At 42.7% G+C, this 27,653-nt stretch overlaps 1 protein-coding gene across 1 annotated transcript in view; it reads right to left on the reverse strand.

Moving 5' to 3' along the window:
• UTP6 (UTP6 small subunit processome component) overlaps positions 1–27,653 on the reverse strand; it is an 89,278-nt gene that overhangs the window by 25,924 nt on the left and 35,701 nt on the right. Inside the window, exons 2-4 of the mRNA XM_083164609.1 lie at positions 15,585–15,669; positions 14,997–15,038; positions 2,907–2,999 (exon numbers count right to left, since the gene is read on the reverse strand). Coding sequence (XP_083020735.1) covers positions 2,907–2,999; positions 14,997–15,038; positions 15,585–15,669 — 220 coding nt within the window. The remainder of the gene's footprint in view (positions 1–2,906; positions 3,000–14,996; positions 15,039–15,584; positions 15,670–27,653) is intronic.

A 27,653-nucleotide genomic window follows, 5' to 3' on the forward strand; every position in this document is an offset into this window, starting at 1 on the left:
ACTCAGCAATGTATCCATCTTTGCGGACGATACAAAACTTAGCAAAGTCATCAAATCATCAGAAGATGTCACCATGCTTCAAAACGATCTTGCAATTCTAGATGAGTGGGCAAAAAAATGGAAGATGAGGTTCAATGTAGATAAATGTAAGGTTATGCACCTTGGGAGACACAACCAGTGTGCAAGTTACAACCGTAGTGGAGAGGAACTGGGTAATTCCATATTTGAAAAGGATCTAGGAGTCCAAATAGACAGCAAACTGGGATGTAGTGCCCATTGTAATGTAGCTACAAAAAAGGCCAACAAAATTCTGGCATGTATTAAGAGGGGAATGGAAACTAGGGACTCAAGGGTAATTATGCCACTGTATAAAGCATTGGTGAGACCTCACCTCGAGTACGAAGTGCAGTTCTGGGCCCCACACTATAAAAAGGACATCATAGAATTAGAAAAAGTCCAAAGGCGAGCAACAAAGCTTATTAGGAGAATGGAGAATTTAAGCTACGGGGAGAGATTAAGCAATTTGGGACTATTTACATTACAAAAGAGACGCTTGAGGGGGGACATGCTCAACATGTACAAGTATATCAAGGGCAAATATAAGGAACTGTCACACAGCCTCTTTTCTACTAGAAAGGAATCTAGGGCACGAGGGCATGAGTATAGATTAGAAGAAAAAAAGATTTCATTCAGCTAGTAGAAAGAATTTCTTTACGGTCAGAACAGTCAAACTCTGGAACTCTCTTCCCAGAGAGGTGGTAATGGCTGGCTCATTAAATGCGTTCAAGGCAAAGTTGGACAAACATTTACTGGAGAAAAACATCCATGGGTACAAATAAGAAATATAATTTGTCTGTAAAATATCAGAACCTACCAAATCAGCAATGGATATCTATACCAGGTTGAACTAGATGGACGCAAGTCTTTATTCAGCCTTACCTACTATGTAACTATGTAACAGTGGAACTTCATTTTTTTTAAATCTTGGAGCAGCTCCACAAATGTATTAACCTTAGAAATACATTTCAAATATAGAAGCATGTTGCTAATGTTACTTAAGGGCCCTACATACGCAGAGATTTGTGCCAGAGATTCATAATGGGGAGATTTCAAATCTGTCACATGCCACATGTAGCGAGGGCATATGCAGCGAACAAGAGAAAGGGAATACAGCATACCATACGCACCAATACAGCATTTACTTAAAATACCAGAAAAAAAATAAAGAAATATGTACAGTACTCCTGCTGTCCGGAAAGGGCTCTCCTTTCCCCACTTCGTACTGTGCTTCTCCTCTGCCCCGGCACCAAGCCTCACATGCTCTGGCGCTGACGCTGCTGCTGGCTCAGCTCCAGAGCCAGCGGGGAAGGGGCATCTGCCAGGGGGATAGCGGCTCGGTCGGACAGCAGCACTCATGCCCCAGGGACCATCACCTGGCCACCGACAAGTGCCCAAAGTGCCTGGTGAGCTTAAGCACCAGGGGCAAATTGGCAGCAGCTGGATTTGAGCCGCACTGCCTCAGCAGCAGGTGGGCAAAGAGACGGCGTTGAATGCTCAGAAGGCCGGCCACCACACACGCAGATATGTGTGAGCCTTCTGAGTGAGAATAACCAACAGGGCTGTTCTACATCGGCATCCAGCAGGGCCGCGCATTGCTATCACTGTGTGGGGTACACACACAGCGATAGCCAGACACATTGAGCAATATAGTAAAATTATGTAAAATCGCTCAGAAAGTGGCTGAATATTGCTGTGTGTGTGGGGCCCATTAGTTTCTACTCCGAGCTGTAACGCATATGTATTAGGACATAATCTTCTTAGTGCATTCATATAGTGGTTCCCCCACTCACCCATCTTTCCCCAATCTCTTTCTTCTTGTACTATATATTTTATATCACTAGTACTATTATATTGTACTTTACATTACAGGTTTGCACAATAAAGTTAAGTTAAGGTTAATTTCGTACCAGAGATAGTACTGAGGTTATTATGTAATTTGTTACAGCGATCCTTCCTCTGGGGTAACTAGGACATAATAACCTCAGTACTAACTTACTAGCATTAACCCTGCTGCTGCTGCTGCATACAAATGAAGCTGGTTTTCTTTTAACAGCTAGGACTCCAGCAACTTTAGTTTTATTGTCCTATCTTTAATTGTATGCAATATATGTTTCTGTGCTTACTTTTCATTAAGATGGCTTTTATCATCATGTGCATATAATATTATACTGATGGAGTCTTGCGTCATTATTGATAAATCAGATCTTAAATACAAATCTAAATGATAGGTGTAAGTGTCAGCGCTGACACCCCCGGAGTTGTGTTCTTAGTCCAGGTATCACCCCATATACAGTCTGGTTGTTATATACGTCCAGCTCATTCATAAGGATCACAGAGAAATCCTATATCCAGTACTGTCCAGGCAAGTAATACCATACCTAGTAATTATACAAGGCTCAGTATGGCCAGCGAATGACACCTACTGCTTGCATATATTATAATACCATGAATGATTCATACTAACTATATCTATCTGTCCGTGTGTCTCCGAAACACTGCCATCTGTTGTCAGCAAGTGAAACTACATCTACTAGCTTTCAAAACATTAGCGTAAAGTGGGCTTACCAGTATTATAATACTATGAATAGGGTTATATGCCTGTGCAGACACCTGCTGGTTGTATATAATGTAATGCTGTGAATGAGGAACTTTTAATATGGTCTTATTTAGAACTTGTTGGACTCAGTAGGATGGTATAGAGCGCACTTAACAAAAAAGAATGCGTAATGGGCATCAGTGCCCAGTCCAAAAATGGACAAGTCAAGGTGGTGCCGAGGAGTGCCAGTGGCGGCACTGCAGAGTGTTAGCTATGTAAGTACAGAACATGCAAGAGATGGGGTACTTACCTTCCATTTGTTAATGGCCCGATCAAACAGCCCATGTATTCTGCGAACAACAACAAATTCAATCTCATCCTTCTTAAACGAATATCCGATGCGCTGTGGAGAGAGCAGGACATACCGGTGAGTCTGATCAAGGACTGGTCAGCGTGTTACTACCAGTGAGTGTTGTGTCAGGCGCTCACACTGGTACATGCCACCAGGAACACAGCCCATCACTGTACCAATGGAATATAATAACTGAGCAACATAATATCATTGGGAGAACAGAGAAAGGTCAGCTACTAGAAGAGCAATGGGGAAGCCGGGCCAGAGAGGGGACGATCTGCCATAGGAACATTGAGCGCAGGTGGGGAGTAAGTAGACAGTGACAAGCTAACACGCACTATTGCACATTTACTACATCTAAATAACGAGAGTTATGGTAGACCTACCCTAGGTTAACTCTTTTTTCGAGGTCCATGGTAACCACAGGGTGACATTGGGGTTGTAGGCGGATCCAGAGGACCGTGGCACCAATCAGCGAAGCTTTTCAGTTTCCCAGGATGCCAGGTCCCTCTCCCCTATAACCCCACCTCCATGCTTAGCTCTTCAGTTTGGTTAGCCAGCCGATAGCAGAAAGCAGAGAAGGAAGAGATGACTAAGGTTGTGAAAGGTCACAGTGTAGTATACCACAGAGGAATACCCTACTGGAATACCTCAGGTCTAAATTTAGGGTGGGCGCCCTGTGGTTACCATGGACCTCGAAGAAAGAGCATTAACCTGAAGGTAGGTCTACCATAACGCTCGTTTTCTTCTTCGGATTCCATGGTTCCCACAGGGTGACATCGGGGAGGTCTAAAAGCCTTATTTAAAGGGAGGAAATTTGCCTGAGGTGTCAGAAGTACCCGACGACCAAAGGAAGCCACCTATGAACAGATGACCACATTGCAGCTTTGCACAGTTGTTTGGTAGATGCTCATGATAGGCCTACCGCTCTGGTGGAGTGTGCCTTAATTGACAAAGGTATGGGAAGATTAGCCTGTTGGTAGGCTTGATGAATTGCCATGCGGATCCAGCGAGCAAGCGTTTGCTTGTTTGCTGGCCAACCCTTTTTGTGGAAACCATAGAGTACAAACAGAGTCTGATTTTCTGACAGACGTAGTATGACGTAGACCAGATAGTCAGAGCCCTGACCGCATCCAGTAAACGTTCCTCTGCAGAGAGATCCTCTGAGTTGAACGCTGGAACCACTATCTCCTGATTGATGTGGAATTTGGAGACTACCTTAGGAAGGCGAGAAGGCCTGGTCTGTAACACCGCCCTATCTGGATGAAATATAAGAAACGGCGTTCTGCAAGAGAGCCGACAAATCTGACACCCGTCTGGCGGATGCAAATGCCAAAAGAAACACAGTTTTAGCAGAGTAATCCACTGACTGTAGAGGTTCGAAAGGGGACTTAACCAGAGCCTGCAACACCAAGGACAAGTCCCAAGGTGTAGTAGGAGGAACATATGGCGGTTGAATATGTATAACACCCTGAAGGAATGTACGTAAATATCTGGAAGGAATGATATTTTTCTTTTGAACCAAAAAGATAATGCCGAAAGAGTCGAATTATACTCACCGATAATTCCTTTTTCTTCCTAGAGATCCCATGGCAGCCATACACTGGGATATTCCCTTCCCCCACTAGAGCAGACAGGATTGATTTCTCTTGGGACCGCCCACCTTGGGTATAATAGACCCCTCCTCCTCTCCTGTATCTTTTGAGTGTCTCCGTACCATGGTCCCTAGAGAAAACGCATCAGAATACAAGGGAGGGTAATCAGTGGCTGCCATGGGATCTCTAGGAAGAAAAAGGAATTATCGGTGAGTATAATTCGACTCTTTCTTCTACGATCCCCATGGCAGCCATACACTGGGACATACCCAAGACAATAAACGGGAGGGTAATATGATGCATGAAAATATATTTATTATAAAGGAGGTCTTAACCGGATACCGCCTCCTGAAGAACATGCTTCCCAAAGTGGGCAAGAGAAACGTCAAGTGCATAATGGTTAACAAAGGTGTGTACTGACGACCAGGTAGCTGCTTTACAGATTTCGGTCACCGACGCCTTGGCCTTGTTCGGCCATGATGTAGAGACTGCCCGTGTGGAATGTGCCTGTACTATAGGAGGTACCTTCTTGCCTTCCTGCTTGTAAGCTGCCACAATAGTCTCCATTATCCACCAGGATATAGTTTGTTTCCCAGGTTCCTTTCCTTTTCTGACCCCATTCGAAATGACAAACAAATGTTTAGTTGATCTAAAGTCCTTAGTTCTTTCCAGATATATGGAAATGACCCGGACCAGATCCAATGTATGCCAGCTTTGTTGTTCCTCATTCTCAGGTTTCGGGTAGAAACTAGGTAGAATAATTTCTTGATTGAGGTGGAAGGATGACACCACCTTTGGCACAAATTCTGGATGTGTCCTTAATACCACTCTGTCCGGGAAGACAACAAGATAAGGTTCTTCTATCCACAGAGCTTGTAGCTCACTTACTCTTCTGGCCGAGGTAACAGCGACCAAGAATACCGTCTTCCAGGTTAAGTATTTTAAAGAACATTCTGTTAGAGGTTCAAAGGGGTGTTTAGCCAGGATCGCTAGCATTAGGTTTAAATCCCATGGTGCCACTAAAGCTTTGACTGGTGGCCGGATCCTCTTCATGGCTCTTAAATCTTTTTATCAGTCTTTCCTCTGCCAAAGGTCTATCTAATAGTACCCCTAGGGCCGAGATTTGTGACTTAATAGTGGCTGGAGCCAGACCAATGTGAAAGCCTTCATAGAGAAACTGCAGGACTTTATTAGTTGATATGGAAGAAAAGTCATCACTGAAATGACCCACTCAATAAACTTGATCCATGTCCTGTAATAAGCTAGGGAAGCCTTCAACATCCTTTCCATCACTTGGGAGGACAAATTATGTCTCCTTAGTATGTTCTGGTCAATCTCCATGCCTTTAGTGATAACTTTGTGGGCTCTGGATGACAAACTGGACCCTGATGTAGCAGGTCCACTCTGTTGGGCAGAGGCCAAGGTTCCTGTACTGCCATCTTTAGAACATTGACGAACCAGGGCCTTCTCAGCCAGTAGGGTAGTATTGCTACTACTTCTACTTGATCTTCCCTCAGTTTTTTTTAGAACTTCCCTATCATCGGGAAGGGAGGAAATACGTAGCCCAGCCTGAAGTTCCATCTCAATGAAAGGGAGTCTATTGCTAGAGCTTGCGTATGAAATGACTGAGAAAAAGTTGTTCACCTTTCTGTTCCCAAAACTGCCCATAAAGTCCACTTCTGGGGTACCGAATATCTTCTCTATTTGAGAGAAAACTTCTCTGTTCAACTCCCATTCTCCTGGAGATATCACTTCTCGACTCAGAAAATCTGCCAGGGTATTCCTTTTGCCTGGAATGTAAACTGCTGACAAAGATCTTAGATGGTCTTCCGCCCAGCTCATTATCTTCTCCGACATTCGCATCAGTTTCACACTTCTTGTGCCTCCCTGATGATTTATATGGGAAACTACAGTCACATTGTCTGACATTATTCTGAGATGTGAATTGCAAATGTCTTCTTTTAGATGACATATAGCTTCCCAAACCGCTTGCAATTCTCTCATGTTTGATGAGTTCTTTGCTTCTCCTCTCGTCCATGTGCCCTGGATGGATCTCCCTTCTATATGGGCGCCCCATCCGAAAAGACTGGCATCCGTGGTCAGTATCTGAAATATCTGTTCCTTTAAGCTGGTGTTCCTTTCTTCTAGACCCTGTTGCCACCATTTAGGTCTTTTTTCACCTCCTGATTTAGCGAGATCAGGTGATGATCGCCATAACCTTTCTTCTGTAAAGGAATCAGGAACCACTGAAGTTTCCTCATTCTCCACTGGGCCCAAGGGATGATCTTGATGCAAGACGCCATCATACCTAGTAGTTGAGTGGCCACAATCAGAGGGTACCTCCTCTTTTGTAATAGCATATTTATCAGTTCTTGAATCTTCCTGCATATTTCTGATGATAGGGAAATTAAAAACAGTCTTGTGTCTATCATAGCACCTAGGAACTGTATCCTGTGTGTCAGAATCATCTGGCTTTTTTCTATGTTTAATATCCAACCTAGAAATTGTAGAAGATCTATCGTTTTCTTCACGTTGTCTTCTGTTTCTACTAGCGATTCTCCTGCAATCAACAGGTCGTCTAAGTAGGGCCAAACTTGAATTATTTGAAGTCTCAGAGCTGCGATTACTGTAACTAATACCTTGGTAAAGATTCTCTGAGAAGTTTTCAGCCCAAATGGAAGACCGTTAAATTTAAAATGTTGGTCGGCCACCGAAAACCTTAGGAATTTTCTGTATTTCTGACTTATTGGGATATGATAATACGCATCTTTTAAGTCTATTGACGCAAGGTAATCTCCCCTTCTTATTCCCATCACAATAGAACTCAGGGTCTCCATCTTGAATTTCATCTGTTTTATGTATAGATTCAGCGCTCTAAGGTCCAGAATAGTTCTGAATGTCCCATTTGGTTTTCTCACCAGAAATAGGTTAGAATAAAAGCCCTTTCTGTGTTCTTTCTCTGGTACCACTTCTATGGCTTCTATCTGTAGGAGTTGATCTATCTTCAAAAACAGTGCTTTCCTTTCTTCAGATAGCCCTGGTATCCTTGCTCTTATGAATCTGTGATGGAGGGGAGCTTTCTCGAATTCGATGCAGTACCCTTGTCGAATTATGTTCAACACCCAGGTGTCTTAAGATCTCTTCCCAATTTACAGCAAATCTTAGTAGTCTGGCGCCAATCATCTTCTCCTGTATATAGTCATAATTTTCCTTTCTGGCTCCAATCTTTATCTGGTTGGTATCGGCCACGAAAATTTTGTCGAAATGACTGTCTAGAGGTATTAGGGTTTCCCCAACTGTAATAGGTCTTCCCTGGTCGATACGTCTTCGCATCTCTGTATGCCTGCTACGTGGAAGTAGGGAAATTGAATCGATTTCTCTTTTCTTGGGGTAAGCGGACAGATTTCCCCCCTGAGATTCTCTGTATCATTGTATCTAGTCTGGATCCAAATAAGAATTTTCCTTCAAAGGGTAAGTTGGTTAGTTTATTCTTAGAATTAGCATCTGCATTCCAAGGTTTTAGCCATAGAGCTCTACGCCCCCTTACCCCTGCTGCCATTGCTTTAGCCGCAAAGGAAACCCCATCAAGTGAAGCCTCGCATAGAAAGTCAATAGCCTTCTGTATAACTTCTAGATTTCTAAGAAGATACTGCTTTGATACTTTCTCCTCAACATCTGTTCTTAGATTAGAGGCCCACAGTCGAACAGCCCTGGCTACTGACGCCATCGCCACATTGGTTTTCAGGGAGCCTGCGGATGCTTAATGTACCTTACGCAAGGAATTTTTCTGTCCATGGCATCTTTAAATGCCGCAGCATCCTCCACTGGTATAGTGGACTTAGATATGATTTCGGCTACCGCCGCATCTACTTTAGGTGTTGTGCACCAACCCAGGAATTCTTCGTCTTTAAACGGATACATTCTTTCCACCCTATTTCCTAGGGTAAACCTTTTATCAATGTTGGCCCATTCTTTATCATATCTCTTACAACCTTGTTCACAGGAAAAGTCCTTCCTTTCTTATCTCTGTCTTCATACAGTGGATCCTTAGTCTCAGAGGTGGATGCAGCCTCCTTATAATTCATAGCCTTGTATATGTTCTTTAGCATGCTTTCCACTAGCTCTAAATTAAATGACCTGACATCCTCCAGCTCGCCTGACTCCTCTGACGAGTCTTTATCCTCACATTCAAATTCATCTGAGGAATCTTCCTCTGGAGTAAATTCAGCCTGAGTAAATTCATCTTTAGAGACAAAGTTTTGTTTCATCCAGGACATTAACTCTTTAATGACCTCCGTATGTTCTGACTTTTTAGGCACCTTAGATTGTGCCATTTCACATAATTCACACAAAGCTTTCTTCTGAGCTGAGGCAAATGTTTGATCACATGTCATGCATACGGATTCTATAAACTTCTTCTTTGCAGTCCTTTTCTTATGCACAGGAGAGACAGGCACACTAAAAAGATAGAGAACTATACTCAATATCTAACTAAAAATAAACAAACTAATGCCCAAAATCTTACCTTACTGGGGCATCATCTGGCTTCTGGGGAGAAGGCGCTTCCATGGTAGGTAAATCACAACAAGTGTAGTACACGCTCCAAACACATTTGAATGGCACTGAGAACGCCATTCTCTGCCTTTTAACCCCTGCACTACGGCCCTCTGTATTCAGGATGGCCGAGCGGAATGAACATACAGCCCGGAGTTGTCTGGGGACTGATTTCAAAGACGCACCTCCAGCGTCTGTGGGCGGAAGTGGCGCGTTCCCGGCACTTCCGCCCCTTCTGCCTTAGCTTCTGTAGCATGCAGCCGAGGCTTCCAGCGGGGCTGACTCTGCGGGATGAACTCCAGTCAGTAGGAGCCTGTGTCTGCCGGGCGACACCAGCTTCAACCCCGGTCCCAAACAAACGGCAGGGTATGTATATGCAGAGAGACGAGTCAGACTGGTCTCCTGCACCTTCCTCTCCCCGGGGAGCCACCCCATTCAGCTGTCCATGCTGTCGAGGTAACCCTGTTTTAAAATAAATAAAACTGTCCTACTCTGTCTACTCTAAAACGGAGACAGGAAAAAAGATACAGGAGAGGAGAAGGAGGGGTCTATTATACCCAAGGTGGGCGGTCCCAAGAAAAATCAATCCTGTCTGCTCTAGTGGGGGAAGGGAATATCCCAGTGTATGGCTGCCATGGGGATCGTAGAAGAAATATGCACTTTAAGAGAGGCTAATCTTAAACCCAAATCTAGAACCCTTTGAGGAATGCCAGTATGCTGGCAACCCTAAAGACCCTAGTGTCATACTTACGAGCTACACACCATGAAAAATAAGTGCCAAACCCGGTGGAAAATTCTGGTAGAAAAACCTTTGTGTTTTAGTAGGGTAGTCTCAAGCGCCATGCCGTCAAAGACAGGCGCTGAAGGTCGGGGTGCAGACAAGGCCCCTGACTGAGCAAATCCAGTCGTAGAGGCAATTGGTATGGTGGCTGGAATGAATGGCTGGTGGCAGATCCACGTACCAATGCCAACGCAGCCAGGCTACAGCTATCAGAATGAGATCCCCGCCTTCCTGTTTGAATTTCCAGAGCACCCTGTGGATCATGGATATTGGAGAAAAGACATATGGAAGAGGATAACTCCATTGTACTGAAAGAGCATCTGTGAAGTTGGCTTGAGGATCCCAGGACCTCAACCTGAACGTTGACACTTTGTTGTTGTGCATGGACGCCATTGGACTTTGTTGTTGTGGAAGGCCCCAATGGTTCACCAGAAGGGAAAAGACTTCAGGATGAAGTGACCACTCTCCCGGATGAATATCTGGCTCCCAATTTAGTAAACCAGGGACAAAGACTGCCGACAGAGCCAGGAGGTGGAGATTTGGACAATTTCCGCAGAGATGGTGCACTGCGTGTGCCCCCTTTGACGATTTATGTACGCCACTGCTGTGGCATTGTCTGATCTGATTGGCCTTTCCTAGCAGGAGGTCCTGAGAGCAGATGAGGGCGTTGTAAGCTGCCTGAAGCTCCAGTACATTGATGGACAGTTGCTTTTCCAGAATGGACCAAACACCTTGCAACGACCGGGATTCTACTACCGCCCCACAGCTTCGAAGGCTGGCGTCAGTAGCGAGGATAGTCCATTTTGTGAACCAAAATGGATGATCCGAGTTAGGTGATCTGTCTGAAGCCACCTATGAAGGGATGTGCGAACCTCCTGTGTCAATGTGAGAAATGTGGATCTGATGTGATGATGCTGTCCGTCCCATTTCTGCAGTAAGAGGCGTTGAAGGGGGCGTGAATGGAATTGTGCCCACTCAACCATATCGAAAGAGTTCACCCCAGGATTTTCATTGCCAAGTGTACCGAAACTCTTGGACTCTGTATGAACAGTAGAATTGTTGCAATGAGAGGCCTTGAGAAAGCTGTTTAGTGAAACACGTGTAGGAAGATTGTTTACTGGAATATGTATTAGCATTATTTAACCCTTTGTAATGATCAGTTAAATTGGCAGTACTGCATACCTATTAAGGGTGCAGGCAGATTTGGGGAGATGGATAGGTAGCAGTATTATAGAAAACAAACTGCACCTATAGTCAGGTTATCTTCTTAAAATAGCCTGTTAAGCAAATTATTGCTATATTAACCTGAATAAGATCTGATTATAGTGATGTAAATATTTCCAGCTAGTTAACCACCACTAGGTGGTAGCTGAGTACTGTTGAATTACATCTGATTCATATAAATAAATCCACAGTAATAATCATCATATACTCAGGAGCTGAAATCTCCCCAATCTGAATATCACTAGATATTCAAGCCAATTAAGGCTACAAGTGATAACTGTATCCCTACAAGGGTGTGCTATAATAAATACAATATTTTCCAGTAACACATCGCTGTGGTTTTAAAATACACCTTTTTACTTTTCGAGCACTATATATGTGTGTATGTTACATGTGGTTTTGTGTGTGTCCGTGATTTTAACTTCTTTATTTCACTACTATTTCCCTCAAATTATTAAAAGGGAATTTGAAAATAAATTTATTAAAAGCTAAGTTTTATCTTAATCGTATCAGTGTGCGTCCCATAAAACAGTCCCTTTCTTCTCTTTTTTTGTATAAAAGGCCCTGAATAGTGAGCCTGAGATATTTTTGGTGCACTGGGGGGGATCGGGACATGCAGGTAAGCGTCCCGAATGTCCAGAGAGACCATGTAGTCCCCTGGTTTCAGGGCGAGAATTATTGTCCACAGAGTTTCCATCCGGAACTTTGGTACTTTCACTATCTTGTTGAATGACTTTAAATTGAGGATTGGCATGTAATTTCCATTTAGTTTTGGGGCTAGGAACAGGGTGGAGTAGAATCCGAGCCCCTGCTGGTGTTGGGGGACTGGAATAATGACCTGGGATTGTAGGAGGTCAGAATTTTGAGTAACTGTTCCACATTGTGCAGATAGCGAGGGAGACCAGTGCAAAGGAACTTGTGTGTGGGGGTTCTTTTGAACGAGATGGAGTAACCCCTTCTCTCTCCCAGGCGTCAGTTGCTGTAGAGAGCCACTGCTGAGCAAAGTGAAGAAATCTGCCTCCCACTTGGGGATCCCCCTGCGGGAGTCCAGTCATGCAGTAGGTTTATCTGCTTTGGCCTGGGGCTGTCTAGCGGCCCAGGCCTGCCAAAGAAGCCACAATTTTGTTAAGCTCTTCTGCGAATAAATTTTCTCCTTTAAAAGGTAAAACTTGCAAAGTCATTTTGGATTCAAGGTCAGCTTTCCAAGGACGTAACCAAATAACACAACGGGCCTGTACAGAACTAGCAGATGCTTTAGGTGCTAGGATACCCGCATCTGACATAGCTTCCATAACGTAGAGTGCGGCTTGTCTGATGTGATGAACACGTGACCTGGCATCCTCAGATGCATCTGGGGTAAGTTCATGGTTAGGCCTAAATTGTGTTGGGCGAAAGGACCTCGGGGAGGAGAGGGGGTGGAGAGAGGCGGAGCAAGGTCGGAAGAAGGGTCCCAAACGGACCCTCGCGGTCTCGCTTCACTCGCCGCGCTTCGGGCAAGGTGGGTCGCTTCGCTCACCACCTGGTTACTAAAGGCAAACAGTGGTGGCGTGGATAGTGAAGGAGCAAGCCCCCCATCCTTGCTCCTCCCCCTGGGCTTGGAAGGTCCTTTAGCCCAACACAATTTAGCATCTACCGTAAGTTCATCCACTAGAACCTGTAACCAGGGTAAAATGGCCTTAGCAGCCCAAGTCGACGCTATGGTAGATCTTTGGATCCCCCCAGCGAATGTAAAAATGGCCCTTAAGGAATGCTCCAAGCGTCTATCTGTTGGGTCTTTTAGGGAAGATCCCGTAGTAACAGGGAGCACCGAAGGCTTGACTAGCCTGGTAACATGGGAGTCTACCTGAGGAGGGATTTCCCATGGTTTACAATCCTCTGGAGAAAGAGGATATCTAGATAGAAGCCTTTTGAGATAGTAGACTTCTTTCCCAATGCTTTGCAGTGATCGGTATGGATTTCAATTAAATGATCCGAGTGAGGAAATTGAGCTTTAACGACTTTGTTTTTTGAAAAAATCTCTAGTCTTGGCTATACAGGTGCTCAGAGTCAGACATTAAAACTAAATGGATTGCCTCAATGAGGGCTGATACATCCGTTATTTCAGCCTGTAATACAGGGGTCCCCTCTGGGAAAATGGGACAGTCATCTTTGTCATCATCATCATCATCTGCATTATCATCTTCCTTATCTGTGTCATTATCCTGTACTACTGGGAGTAAGTCAGACAAGCCTGCAGAACAAGCCTTACAAGACAAGAGCTTGGGAGACACTGAGTGCACCCCCGTTTGGACATAATGCAATAACCCAAGGAGGGGAGATACAGTACACAACAGGTATAACCTGAGAGGAAAACCTAGAGTGATACACCAAATGTATGTGACTTGAGAGGATAACCTCTAAATCTTCCTGAGAAGCTATGAGAAAAAACATGGACAGCAACAAGTTACTGAAAGAGATAGGAGAGAGAAAGACTAGCACTTTACAGTCACATACACAAGCACTACAAAGTAGCTGGCTGAAGCAAATAAATGCTATAGCACCCTATTCAACCACTGTACCCTATGGAGTAAGTGGGATGAGGGTGTCTGTGAAAGCATAACAGAGTGTGGATGGTTTCACAAGGGAGACTGTACCAGCACTCTAGGAGAGACTGGCCGCATGCAGAAGATGGCTGCTGGTCTGAGAAAACAGGAACAGAGAATGATCAGCTTCCTGGGCGGCAGATCTGTGAGAGATTGGCTCCCAAAGCTGGTGGGAGGTGCTGTAGGCTAGGTGGCGCCGCGCCCCCCCCCCCCCCCAGTGCTGGTCTTCCCCCACTGGCGCATAGTGAGCCCTAATTAAAATGGATCCCTAAAGATCCAGCCTGCGCTCTGGCCCCGGTGGTCTATTGGAGTCCCTGCCACAAGCAGCAGTGTCCACCCCAGCTGCTGCAGCTTATCTCCCTCAGCGCGCAGCATGGCAGCGGTTTGTGCTCTCAAAGAGAGCCTTACTTGCTCCTGTGCTCTAGCCACGCTGTCTGGAGGAGCTGTCCGGTGGTGCTAGGCACTGTCTCTCCCCCGCCAAGTACCCCTCTGGCCCAGGTCATGGGGAGAGTTCAGGAGTGAAGGGTCTGCCGCGCCGCTGTCAGTATGACTGACAGCGGAGGCAGCCCAGCCACATCATGTGGCTCAGTGTAAAAATTACAAATAAAAATAAAAGCTTCTTATGGGGTTACCTCAGAGCGGTAATCCCTGCTGAAAAAAACGGCGCTACAGCTTCTTACTGGCACCAAACAAAAACTGAGTAGCTAAGCATGGAGGCGGGGTTATAGGGGAGAGGGACCAGGCATCCTGTAAAACTTTGAAAAGCTTTGCTGATTGGTGCCACGGTCCTCTGGATCCACCTACAACCCCGATGGACCATGGAACCCGAAGAAGAAAAAGCCAGTTACAGAGGACCATATAACGGTGGTCACAGCACCCGCCAGCCGGTTACAGAGGCCCATATAAGGGTGGTCACAGCACCCTCCAGCCGGTTACTGAGGACCATATAAGGGCGGTCACAGCACCCACCAGCCGGTTACAGAGGGCCATATAAGGGTGGTCACAGCACCCGCCAGCCGGTTTCAGAGGACCATATAAGGGTGGTCATAGCACCTGCCAGCCAGTTACAGAGCACCATATAATGGTGGTCACAGCACCTGCCAGCCGGTTACAGAGAACCATATAACGGTGGTCACAGCAAGCGCCCGCCGGTTACAGAGGACCATATAATGGTGTCACAGCAGTTCCACAAAAGGTGGCAGAAAGAAAAACCACATATGTTTATTAGTGTGTTCCATTGGCACCTGCTGGCATTTGTACACTAGAATAGGGACTCACTCTATATGGTGACGGGAGAAAACACTGCACATACCTGCCGCCGCTTCTTTAACAGCTCCAGAAAGTTTATCTCATACTGGGGAGAGGACAAGAGAATGCAAAGCTCATTAGAACCAATCAGTCTGGAGAGCAATCAATAGCAGTGTAATAACAGCCTATGGGATGCATGCATCATCTGGTGGGAGCTGCAAGAGGGACTAAAGGAACATCGAAAGCAAGAGGGGGACACACACTGTAATGTTTACACTAGGCACAGGGAGATATGCTGTAAGGATGACAAGCACTGTGGGGGTAGGGGAAAAGAGGGGTGGCGGGGGATTATAGGTATGGCTGGGGCGCTTGTGGTGAGGGAATAGAGGAGCAACATGGGCAGGGCAACAGAAGGACAGCTGGTCCATGCTCATGGTACGGGAATAGAGGGGCGGCGGAGGCGGGGGATTACAGGGACATGCACGTGGTGGGGGATTACAGGGACAGCTGGTCCACGCTCATGGTGGGGTACAGAGGGGTGGAGGGCACATGCTGGGGTGTGGGAATACAGGGACATCACGGGGAAGACATTTAGCCCTGCTCTGCCTGGCATGTACTGTAAGTCAGTCACAAAAGTGGGGGATGTACAGACCTGTATGTAGTTGATGAAATCCTCCTTATTCACAACAAGACGCTTCAGTTTATATTCCAGAGCTGTTATCTTCTTTATGACGGATCTGCATAATCACAGGATAGGAAGATAAGTACTGGACAAAATGACCCCCTCATATGTCCCTGTGACTGTCACACCTAATATAGATCATAACTTTAAAAACTATATTAAACATCTATATTGAAGTAAAGAATATTGTAAATTTACATATAGTGTACCTACCCGTCAGGGCGGGAACAATGGATATACCACCTTGCAAAACAAATTTTATTTTTGGATTAATCTTATATCTTGGCAGGGAGGTGGATAAATTAATTCCTGACCTATAACCAAGATAAGAAAAAAATTGGATTCCTTAATATAAGGTTTTATTATTAGATTCTACATAAGTGGAAGAAAGAGCTTCATACCTCAGACTAATGGATAATTCATTTAGTTGGAGTACTCAGTAAATTTTCTACAGAAAGGTCCTCCTATTAGACAATACAAATATTCAAAAACATTGTGATACAAGCACAGAGAATAAGGTAAAATTATTGTTTGACTAAATACCTAAGAATTTTTTAAGAATGATTCATGTTGATTCACATAAATGCTTGTATCACAATGTTTTTGAATATTTGTATTGTCTAATAGGAGGACCTTTCTGTAGAAAATTTACTGAGTACTCCAACTAAATGAATTATCCATTAGTCTGAGGTATGAAGCTCTTTCTTCCACTTATGTAGAATCTAATAAAACCTTATATTAAGGAATCCGATTTTTTCTTATCTTGGTTATAAGGTCAGGAATTAATTTATCCACCTCCCTGCCAAGATATAAGATTAATCCAAAAATAAAATTTGTTTTGCAAGGTGGTATATCCATTGTTCCCACCCTGACGGGTAGGTACACATCTATATTTATATTTACAATATTCTTTACTTCAATATAGATGTTTAATATAATTTTTAAAGTTATGATCTATATTAGGTGTCAAGCGAACTACCTCCAAAGGGAGTTTAAAACATACATCTTGAGTAGTGTCTATCCGTATTTAATGACTGTAAAAACCGATGTCTTAGAAACAGGTATATAAATATAAAAGTATATCTAATAACCATAATTATGTCAAAAAAACTATCTGCCTGAAAATTAACGTTTAGTAACAACTAATTCTTGCACATTTTTTAGAAGTCCCTTTGTAAAACTTCTAAAAGGAAATCTTTTTTCATCCAAGCGATATAAAGAAATCTTTCTAGTCATTTAAAACGATTAAAAGATCCACAAGGTATGTGTGTTCTTATATATCCCTATTCCAAACAAGGACCTATAGTATACTAAAAATGTATGCATATTTAAAAAAAAAAAAATAAATTATATATATATAATTTTTTTTTTTTTTTTTTTAAATGTTTCATTTTTTATATCTTGGTGCATGTTTCAGAAAATGTCCAATATGCATGAATTTCATTGTTTTTTTGAAAAATCTGTAAATCACAATGAGTGCAAAATCTTCTGTAAAAATCTTCTGTACCCATCTTATATTCATCTGTCCAAGTCCAATTTAGGACCTTGAATGATGTTATTGTATTTTTCCTCCTTATGTTAAATTGTTGTTTTCTTATGTAATGTTCTTAAAGAATTCAAATATTCATTAATACATTCTGTTCCTGTAGATTGATATAATTATACCCCTGATAATTCCTACACAAGGGCGCTAGAATAACACTATTGGGGTGGTATTTGTTTAGAAAATCCCACTAGTAGTGGATTAAGTGTTATAAGCGACCAGTTGGATCATTGCATTGTGAGCGCAATTTTAGAGATTTTGGGTCTTGAGAATATATATATATATATATATATATATATATATATATATATATATATATATATATATATATATATATATATATATATATATATATATATATATATATATATATATATATATATATATAGCGAAGGGTTGGGCGGGTGGCACTCCAGTAAATAAAGACAATGGTCACGAGCTGTGTTCCAACGTTTCAAATGTTATTTCAACATTTTTCATCAGGGTGCAATAAACAATACAGTAGGACGGTATTTATACTTTACCGAATCAGTGAAGGATGACCCCCGTTGGCAGAGACTTCCGGCGTGCGGCAGGGGATGGAGCGCACGTTCGTCTGATGCGATGCACGCAGTGCGTCAGTGCGCCGGGGTCAGAGGACGCCTTTCAGTCTAACACGTGACCCAGCTCGCTGTGATCACCGCAGCCTTCCGGCTTCCTCGTCGCCTAGCAACAACCCCGCCCTGCGCTCACACGGCAGCCGCAGCTTCCAGCCTTCTGTCACACCCGGATCATCTGTCAACAAAAGGAAAAAATTTTTTTAAACACATCTAAAAGAAAAAGTGATCTACACCGTTGTGTTAGCTGTTAGTGCTAGAAACCTATATTATTATCGTTGATATCTTATTAAAGTGTATAAGAAGAACCCGCTAAGGAGTTGGTTCTCAGTCTAAAACAATAGTAAAAATAAATATATAAATTGAAGAAGAAATAGCTTGGGAATATATAAACAAAGCACAATCGCAAATTAATTCTTGACTAGAAAAAACAATGTTAAATGAGGGCACTAAGTATAAAGTCATAATGACTTGTGCTAAGTAGAGAAATCTTATGGTGAAAGATATAGCTCATAAGTCATGGGAAATAGGCACATAGTTATAGTTAATATATCTCCGTCACATGGTATCCGTGGTACTCCGAATCCATAGATGTATGGGTGAGCCAAACACACTGTAGGAGTCTATAGGAAGCAAGCAAGATTGCAGTTCTCATTGAGCCCTCTTGGGGCCAAGGTGTCCATTCTTTTAATCCATTGGACTTCCCTCTGTAAAAGTAGACGTCCTCTGTCTCCTCCTCTTTTCAGGGGTGGGACATGGTCAACAAGTTTATAGCGAAGTTGTGCCAGTGAGTGATTTGCTCGTTTAAAATGTCTGGCAACTGGTTGGTCTATTTCCTTTCCTGCCAGGGCCGAACGTATCGCTGATCTGTGCTGGCCTGCTCTCTCTCGAAACGTACAAATAGTCCTGCCCACATAGGCGAGCCCACACGGGCATTTTATGACGTATACGACGTATTTGTCGTGACAACTGAGTACGTGCTTGATGGGCAGTCTCTTACCAGAAAAGGGATGAGTTATGTCAGGGCCCACTTCTAGATGGCTACATGTTGCGCATCCAATACATCTGTACGACCCGGGTTTCTTGGTCATGAAGTGGCTCCTAGTGACTTGGTTGTATGATGTAACATCATTCTTCACCAAAAGGTCTTTAAGGTTTTTCCCTCTTTTCTGGCAATTGAGCAGTCTGGTATTCTGTAACGTTTTAAGCCCAGGGTCACTCTGGATAATGGGCCATAACTGTTTGGAGATTTGAGAGATTTTTGGGCTGGAAGTGGTGTATTGGGTCACAAAGGGTAGTACGTCTTCTTTGTTCTTTTTGTCCTTGGATTTTAGACACATTGCTCTTGTCATTTGCATGGCCTTCAGTTTGGCTGTTTCCAGCTCAGGTTTTCTGTATCCTCGCTGCAGGAATTTACCCATTAGGTCGTCCATCTGTGCTGCTGCCAGCGCTCCATCACTTGTAATTCTCCGGATTCGGAGAAACTGGGAGAATGGGAGGCTGCGTTTCATGGCCATAGGATGGAAAGAGGAGGCATGCAAGAAGGTGTTCTTGTCGGTTGGTTTGTAGTATATTGAAGTAGACAATTGGTTTTCATTTTGTTTGATCAGTACATCAAGATAATGCACTTCTGAGTAGCTGCATGTGTATGTAAATTTTATTGTGGGGTCTTGTAGGTTGATTTCCCCCATGATGACATGGAACAATTCTTCTTCACCGGTCCACATTAACAAGATGTCATCTATGTATCGACTGAACAATCTTATTCCTGGTTTCAATTTGGGATTGTCCAGGAACAGACGTTGTTCAATCTCAAACATGTATGCGTTCGCGAACGCTGGCGCCACGTTACTTCCCATAGCGCATCCGAGAACTTGTCTGTAGTGGGCACCGTCAAAAAGGAAGAAGTTTCTCTTCAGAGTTTGTTCCAGCAGCTTTATGAAAAAAGTGGTCTCTGGTCCCAAGTAATGTGGGTTATTGCTAATCAGCTTTTCAACTGCATGGAGCCCCTTGTCGTGCGGGATATTTGTGTATAGTGACACTACGTCTATACAGCACATAAGACATTTTTCTTTAAGGGGGGTCATATTTTCCAATTTTATCAGTAGCTCGGTGGTATCCTTAAGGAAGGTAGGTTGGTTGACTATTACTGGTTGTAACCAATAATCCAGATACTTGGCAATAATATTGTAAAGAGAGTCACGGGCTGATATTATTGGTCTGCCCGGAGGGCACTTAAGATCCTTATGGATTTTGGGTAGAGCGTAAAGTAGTGGCATGATTGGGAATTCCACTTGAAGTGCCTCCATAGTTTTTTTATCAATAATGCCTTTGTCAGCCCCTTCTTGTAAGATAAGGTCGATTTCCCTTTTGTACTTGGATGTCGGATCAGAGGTTAATTTTTCATAGACCTTGCAGTCTCCCAATTGCCTATACAGTTCCATTTTGTACTTGTCCATGTCCTGGACCACTATGGCTCCTCCTTTGTCTGCCATGCGTATAGTGATCTTGTCATTGGATTTGAGCTCTTTAATGGCCATTTTTTCTGCTTTGCTTAGATTATTAGTGATGGGCGGTTTTCTGTTGGCATCATCGCGGATTACTTTCTCTAATGAACGAGAGTAGCTCTTGATTGCAGGGTTAAGGCTCATGGGTTCAAAGTGTGACTTTTTCTTAAAGGGATGTTTAGGTGCTTGAGTTTCCATTTGTGCGTCTCTACTGTGATAATATTCTTTTAATTTCAAAATTCTCTGGTGCCGAGAGACCTCCACGCTCCAATCCAGGTCGTTAAAGTTGTTAACTGGCACGAAAGATAAACCCTTATTGAGTACCTGGTTTTCTATTTTTGATAATTGATGAGAGGACAAGTTGATGACAACATCTAGCGGCGGTAATTGCGCCTTGATTTGCCTGATGTTTTGACCGCCTCTTCTGGTGCAGGATCTTTCCCTTCCGCGCCCTTGGCACGGGTTTTTGGCCCTAAAGGGGGCTTAGTATTACTGGGTCCTGCTGCATTGTCTGTGTCACTCTGTGAGGTACTTATATCTGTGGTTACATCTTCTGTATTGGGTCTCGTACGCCTGTTCCATTTGGGTCTTGAGCGTGTGAAGCGTCTGCTGGGAAAGCGGCCTGTGGCCCATGGGTATACAGTCTGTTCTTGATAATCCCTTTCAACAGTGGTGAGCTTATTTTTCTTATATTGAATAAGATCTCTTTTGTAGGTCTCGATGCTGTTGTTAAGTTTGTTAAGCCAGTCCTGACTGGTGTCCTCCACTAAGGTGGCTCTAGAGGTTTTCTCCATCTCCTTGATTTTGCACTTAGTTTCTTCAAGGACTCTAGTCGACTCTTCCACCACTAGAAGGATTAGATCCAGCGAACACTTATTAAGTACTGCCACCCAACGGCGACAAAATTCCGGGCTATTTCTCCCTATGGTGGGGATATTCTTTATTCTAAAGCCCCGCGGAATTTTTCTTTCTCTATAATAATCGGACAGGCTAATGCCGTGCAGTTGGAAATCGACTTCTTTTTTCTTTAGTTTATAGAGGGTGTTATAAAGGTCTTCAGGGGAGTCTTTGCCTGCAAAAGTTTTAAGTGTTTGTTTGACCAGTACTGTGTCCGCATCTGTATCGGAAAAACTCAGGATCTCACCAGTTCTGAGAGATATCGGTACAATATCAGTGGAATTTTGTGACGTCATGTTGGAGGCACAAAGAGAGCGTTATTCAATTGGCGTATACAGGTGCCGGGGTCCGGTATAATAAATATAGCAGCAGTTCAATCGGTATATACTGAATATAAAGTGCTGGTGCTTTTAGCGAAGGTAAGGTGCCACCAAAGTTCTAGTGCTGAATAAAGTGCAATCGTGCTGTTAGGTCAGAGAGGTAGGTTTACACAGTCTGTACACGCTGATCTCCAATTAATCAATTTAGCTGAGATTTATGTTGTAAAGTGCCTCAGTGCATAAAGTGCTTCGTTAGCTGAGGTAATCGCAGTTCAGGAAATCCTGTGCAACATTTAGCGGGTATTGGTCTTGTGCAAATAGGTGCAAAAAAAGTGCCGTGCAAGAGTGGTGTAAGGAAAAAAGAAGGTTTAAAAACTTCTTCCTTTTTGACGGTGCCCACTACAGACAAGTTCTCGGATGCGCTATGGGAAGTAACGTGGCGCCAGCGTTCGCGAACGCATACATGTTTGAGATTGAACAACGTCTGTTCCTGGACAATCCCAAATTGAAACCAGGAATAAGATTGTTCAGTCGATACATAGATGACATCTTGTTAATGTGGACCGGTGAAGAAGAATTGTTCCATGTCATCATGGGGGAAATCAACCTACAAGACCCCACAATAAAATTTACATACACATGCAGCTACTCAGAAGTGCATTATCTTGATGTACTGATCAAACAAAATGAAAACCAATTGTCTACTTCAATATACTACAAACCAACCGACAAGAACACCTTCTTGCATGCCTCCTCTTTCCATCCTATGGCCATGAAACGCAGCCTCCCATTCTCCCAGTTTCTCCGAATCCGGAGAATTACAAGTGATGGAGCGCTGGCAGCAGCACAGATGGACGACCTAATGGGTAAATTCCTGCAGCGAGGATACAGAAAACCTGAGCTGGAAACAGCCAAACTGAAGGCCATGCAAATGACAAGAGCAATGTGTCTAAAATCCAAGGACAAAAAGAACAAAGAAGACGTACTACCCTTTGTGACCCAATACACCACTTCCAGCCCAAAAATCTCTCAAATCTCCAAACAGTTATGGCCCATTATCCAGAGTGACCCTGGGCTTAAAACGTTACAGAATACCAGACTGCTCAATTGCCAGAAAAGAGGGAAAAACCTTAAAGACCTTTTGGTGAAGAATGATGTTACATCATACAACCAAGTCACTAGGAGCCACTTCATGACCAAGAAACCCGGGTCGTACAGATGTATTGGATGCGCAACATGTAGCCATCTAGAAGTGGGCCCTGACATAACTCATCCCTTTTCTGGTAAGAGACTGCCCATCAAGCACGTACTCAGTTGTCACGACAAATACGTCGTATACGTCATAAAATGCCCGTGTGGGCTCGCCTATGTGGGCAAGACTATTTGTACGTTTCGAGAGAGAGCAGGCCAGCACAGATCAGCGATACGTTCGGCCCTGGCAGGAAAGGAAATAGACCAACCAGTTGCCAGACATTTTAAACGAGCAAATCACTCACTGGCACAACTTCGCTATAAACTTGTTGACCATGTCCCACCCCTGAAAAGAGGAGGAGACAGAGGACGTCTACTTTTACAGAGGGAAGTCCAATGGATTAAAAGAATGGACACCTTGGCCCCAAGAGGGCTCAATGAGAACTGCAATCTTGCTTGCTTCCTATAGACTCCTACAGTGTGTTTGGCTCACCCATACATCTATGGATTCGGAGTACCACGGATACCATGTGACGGAGATATATTAACTATAACTATGTGCCTATTTCCCATGACTTATGAGCTATATCTTTCACCATAAGATTTCTCTACTTAGCACAAGTCATTATGACTTTATACTTAGTGCCCTCATTTAACATTGTTTTTTCTAGTCAAGAATTAATTTGCGATTGTGCTTTGTTTATATATTCCCAAGCTATTTCTTCTTCAATTTATATATTTATTTTTACTATTGTTTTAGACTGAGAACCAACTCCTTAGCGGGTTCTTCTTATACACTTTAATAAGATATCAACGATAATAATATAGGTTTCTAGCACTAACAGCTAACACAACGGTGTAGATCACTTTTTCTTTTAGATGTGTTTAAAAAATTTTTTTCCTTTTGTTGACAGATGATCCGGGTGTGACAGAAGGCTGGAAGCTGCGGCTGCCGTGTGAGCGCAGGGCGGGGTTGTTGCTAGGCGACGAGGAAGCCGGAAGGCTGCGGTGATCACAGCGAGCTGGGTCACGTGTTAGACTGAAAGGCGTCCTCTGACCCCGGCGCACTGACGCACTGCGTGCATCGCATCAGACGAACGTGCGCTCCATCCCCTGCCGCACGCCGGAAGTCTCTGCCAACGGGGGTCATCCTTCACTGATTCGGTAAAGTATAAATACCGTCCTACTGTATTGTTTATTGCACCCTGATGAAAAATGTTGAAATAACATTTGAAACGTTGGAACACAGCTCGTGACCATTGTCTTTATTTACTGGAGTGCCACCCGCCCAACCCTTCGCTATATTGGAGTGAGCTCTTGTCTCACTCTCCCTGGGAGGGCACCTGTCGTTATATTGCTGCTATTTGGAGTGCCGGCCATCCCTGGAAAAACTGCTATATATATATATATATATATATATACACACACACACACACACACACACACACACTATATATATTGTCAATGTCTAATTTTCCCCAGCACATAATTTCCATAATTATAATTATAATCATGCCCACTAAATTAATATAGTCTGAGATAAATATTATTCATATCTCATAAGTAAGGAAAAGATCAAATATTAATTTAGATATTTTTAGATTCACATATATTGTCATGCTTAGTCTCTAAATGTGCGAAACTATAATAGCTGTCAGATGATAGTTATTAGAATTCCATATCACATTGCAGAGAAATATTACAGTGGATATGGTTAGTAGTAGCATATTCTTAAACCAGCATTAGAGATGAAGTCATTAACATTTCCAAAGAGACTAGCTAAGCCAGTCACAAAATACAGGAAACAAAGGGGCGTGTCTATCTAGTGAAACCAGGTGAAAGAATAGATTCTCCCCTCCCCCGAGACTTCTCTTGCTTAAGCAAGATAGGAACAAACAGCCACTTGCTGTTCGATCAAGACACAGAGAGCATGGGTCTGGCTTCACCGGGAGGCTCCTTCCATAACATATGGATTTGGATGTGATGGGTAACTATGTATCATCTAACTGAATTGTGTACTAGGACCCCGGTTACGTAATATGGATTATGCTAGAGAGAGTTTAAAAGTAGTTAACTTCCATTCTTAGTCTGTCTTCAGATATTAACATGTGCATAGGCCCAGCGTATCCTATGGTTTGGACAAAGAAAGCTTCTGTCTGTAGTTAAGAATGATCTGTGTGAATGATCTTTAGCTAGTCTGTAGTTCATGGATTGTATTGTGGTTCAAAATAGCTATATAGTAGGTAGCAGTCGGTAGATTATATAGATTGGTTTGTGTAAGGATAAGCTGTAGTGATTATACTGATTTGAGCATGGTGGAATGCTAAGACTATGTAAGCAGAATGTGTAGACATGTGCTGCAGGCTCCAGGCCTGCTGGGAGTCCACTGTGTGTCCATGTGTGGGTGTGGGGCTGAAAGCTTTTGGAGTGTGTTGTCCGGCTAGATTATCTAGATATTCGGATGTGACTTTGAGAAACATATGCTGTGAGGGTAGTTCACTATTGTCTGGATTCTTGGTGTTTGGATGCATGTGTAAGGCTATGCAAGAACAGAGTGCGAGTGCTTTGTGTGATGTCCAGTGAGAGTGTCTGGATAGACTATCGGATGGAACCAACTTATATGTAACAAATGTTGATAGCATGATGCTCGGATGGTGTGTGTGTAACTGCATGGGATGTAAGTATGATATAGCAAGGCCATAGATTGTATGTGCCAGTTAGGTGTTCTGTACAGAGAAGTACATTGTAGTTTAAATGATATTCAATTGTGTATGCTGCAGGTAAAGTGTGTTTGCTGAATGTGCGAGTTATTGTAAGGATTGAGAGTATCGTATGATGCAGGTTAAAGGTTAAATTTGGAGTAAATGTTGTGAATAAGCAATTATATGAAAGTACAGTCAGTGTATGTGTGATTGCCAGGCGGAAGTTAATAGTCTTTTGCTAAGGTTTCCTTTGTGTGCTAAGATGGAGGAATGCCATGTGGCAGACTAACATGTGTTCTAGCTAAGATGGCCGACAGGTAGTTATTTTAAAATGGCTGCTTCATAGCCACGCCCCCTCCCGCGCTGTATTCACATACACATTATACATCACTGAGGTTAGCTTTATTTAAGGATGCTGGAGCAATAATCGTTATTATGTATAATACCTGTATTGTTATATTTTGTAATCCATGATACAGTTTCATCAGTTTACATTCATAAATAATATTCATTGGTTATTAATCTGGACATTCAATTATTGGTTGCGTGCGAAATGAATAAATTAGATAGACTTTGCATATATATAAATAAATGTACTTCAATAGATGGGGGCTCGTCCGGGATTAAGCATTTGACGATGTGCAGATATGCGCAGGGTTGCGAATATCGGCAGGTGTGGGATCATCTACCAGAAAGGAAGAAAAAGTTTTTTTTTTTATTTTTTTCTGGTGCGTTTTTGTGTGTTTCCATGTTACTGCCGGTTAGGGGCCTGTGTTGGATCTGTAGTATTACAAAGCTCTAATTTGAACTTTGGGACAAAAGGAAAAACATTTATTTATATTTAAATATCAAGATGCAATTCTATAAGTAAATATGTTTTAATAATCTGTTTTCTCTCATGTGATGGTATCTCTTTTTGATGTTTATCTTTTAAATAATAGCCAGACATGATTGGCAAGGGCTGTTTCAGGTTGAATTGTTTTTTTTTAATTTGAATTGTTTTATAAGCAGTGCAAATTTTAAATAAATGCACATCTTTTATAATTGCAGCAGAAGCGGATTATAAGGGAATAATGTATAGCCATAAATTGCAGGTATTTTACTGCAGACCATCTCAGCCTGAGAAGGCCATTGTATAATTATATGTTGCAAAGAACTCTGGGTAAAAATGCTCATAAGTATTTTAACTTTAGAAAGATAAAAGAGAGAGAGATAAAATACCAGTCAATAGAAAAATCAGGTACAGTTAAAAATCAACAAATTCCAAGCAGTATGAAATTTGAATGTTACTCCAAGGTATTAAATTTAAAACTGAAACAAATTGTTATCAAGTATGATATATAACATTTTTCTTTTTTTTATTCCAGGCTAAAAGAGCAGAAAAAGAATTCTTAAACTTTTAAAACTACCAGCCAGAGGGTATTTAGATGTAAATTAAGGTGTTGAGACAATAGATTTAACCTTGAAACTTAGACAAAGCAACTCCTCTTACAAAGGGGGCATTTGAATAGAATTGATTTATTTGCTTTCTCTCTTAGCAGCACAGACTGTAGTTTTGAATAGGCTCAATAGACAGAATATTTCTTTTTGTAACTATTGTGATCTTTATCCCAAATGCATAAGTGCAGGAAAACTGTAAGAGGTATTGTACTGTGTGGAGTTTGTTTGTACCTGTTAAGAGTAAAATTGCATTTGTTTTCCCCTGTGAATGTGAGATATCTACAGTGTTGTAAGAGGTGTTAAATTCATAGTGCCATATCCTTGCAAACCACAAATGTTATAGAAAGAGTGTGCTATTGGGATTTCTTGAATAGTTAAGTTAAGTAGAAGTGAAGTGCCTATATAAGGAGGCAAATATGTTGCGAAGTATGCAAAAGAAGGCGGGATTCGGACACATGGGTGTCAACGGCTGCCGCTCATAGAGACACTGTTTGCGTAAAGGACACATGTGCGGGCGCATGTGATTGCCTAGGAACGCTGTACAGGTGAATGCCCAAGGATGGGTAGTGATAATTAATTAAGTGAAATTGAGTAAGACTCCTGTTGAGTTACAAACAGGATTCTTTTATTATTGTTCAAAATTCAAGAAATTCAAATGGTATTGATTAAATTCCCATTGATAGTCAAGGGAACACTCGTGTGACATCCAGTAAAAGAGCTACAGCCTAGGAAGGTTTTCTGTACAGAAATATTTCAAGTTTAAGCATAAGACCGTAAGATGTATAGCGCCCAGTGTGAAAAATAACTGAGGCGAACGGGTGTGGGACGGACACGACCCAAGCG

This window comes from Crinia signifera, chromosome 11 (genome assembly GCF_055691185.1).
Source record: "Crinia signifera chromosome 11, ASM5569118v1, whole genome shotgun sequence".
NCBI classification, from domain to species: domain Eukaryota; kingdom Metazoa; phylum Chordata; class Amphibia; order Anura; family Myobatrachidae; genus Crinia; species Crinia signifera.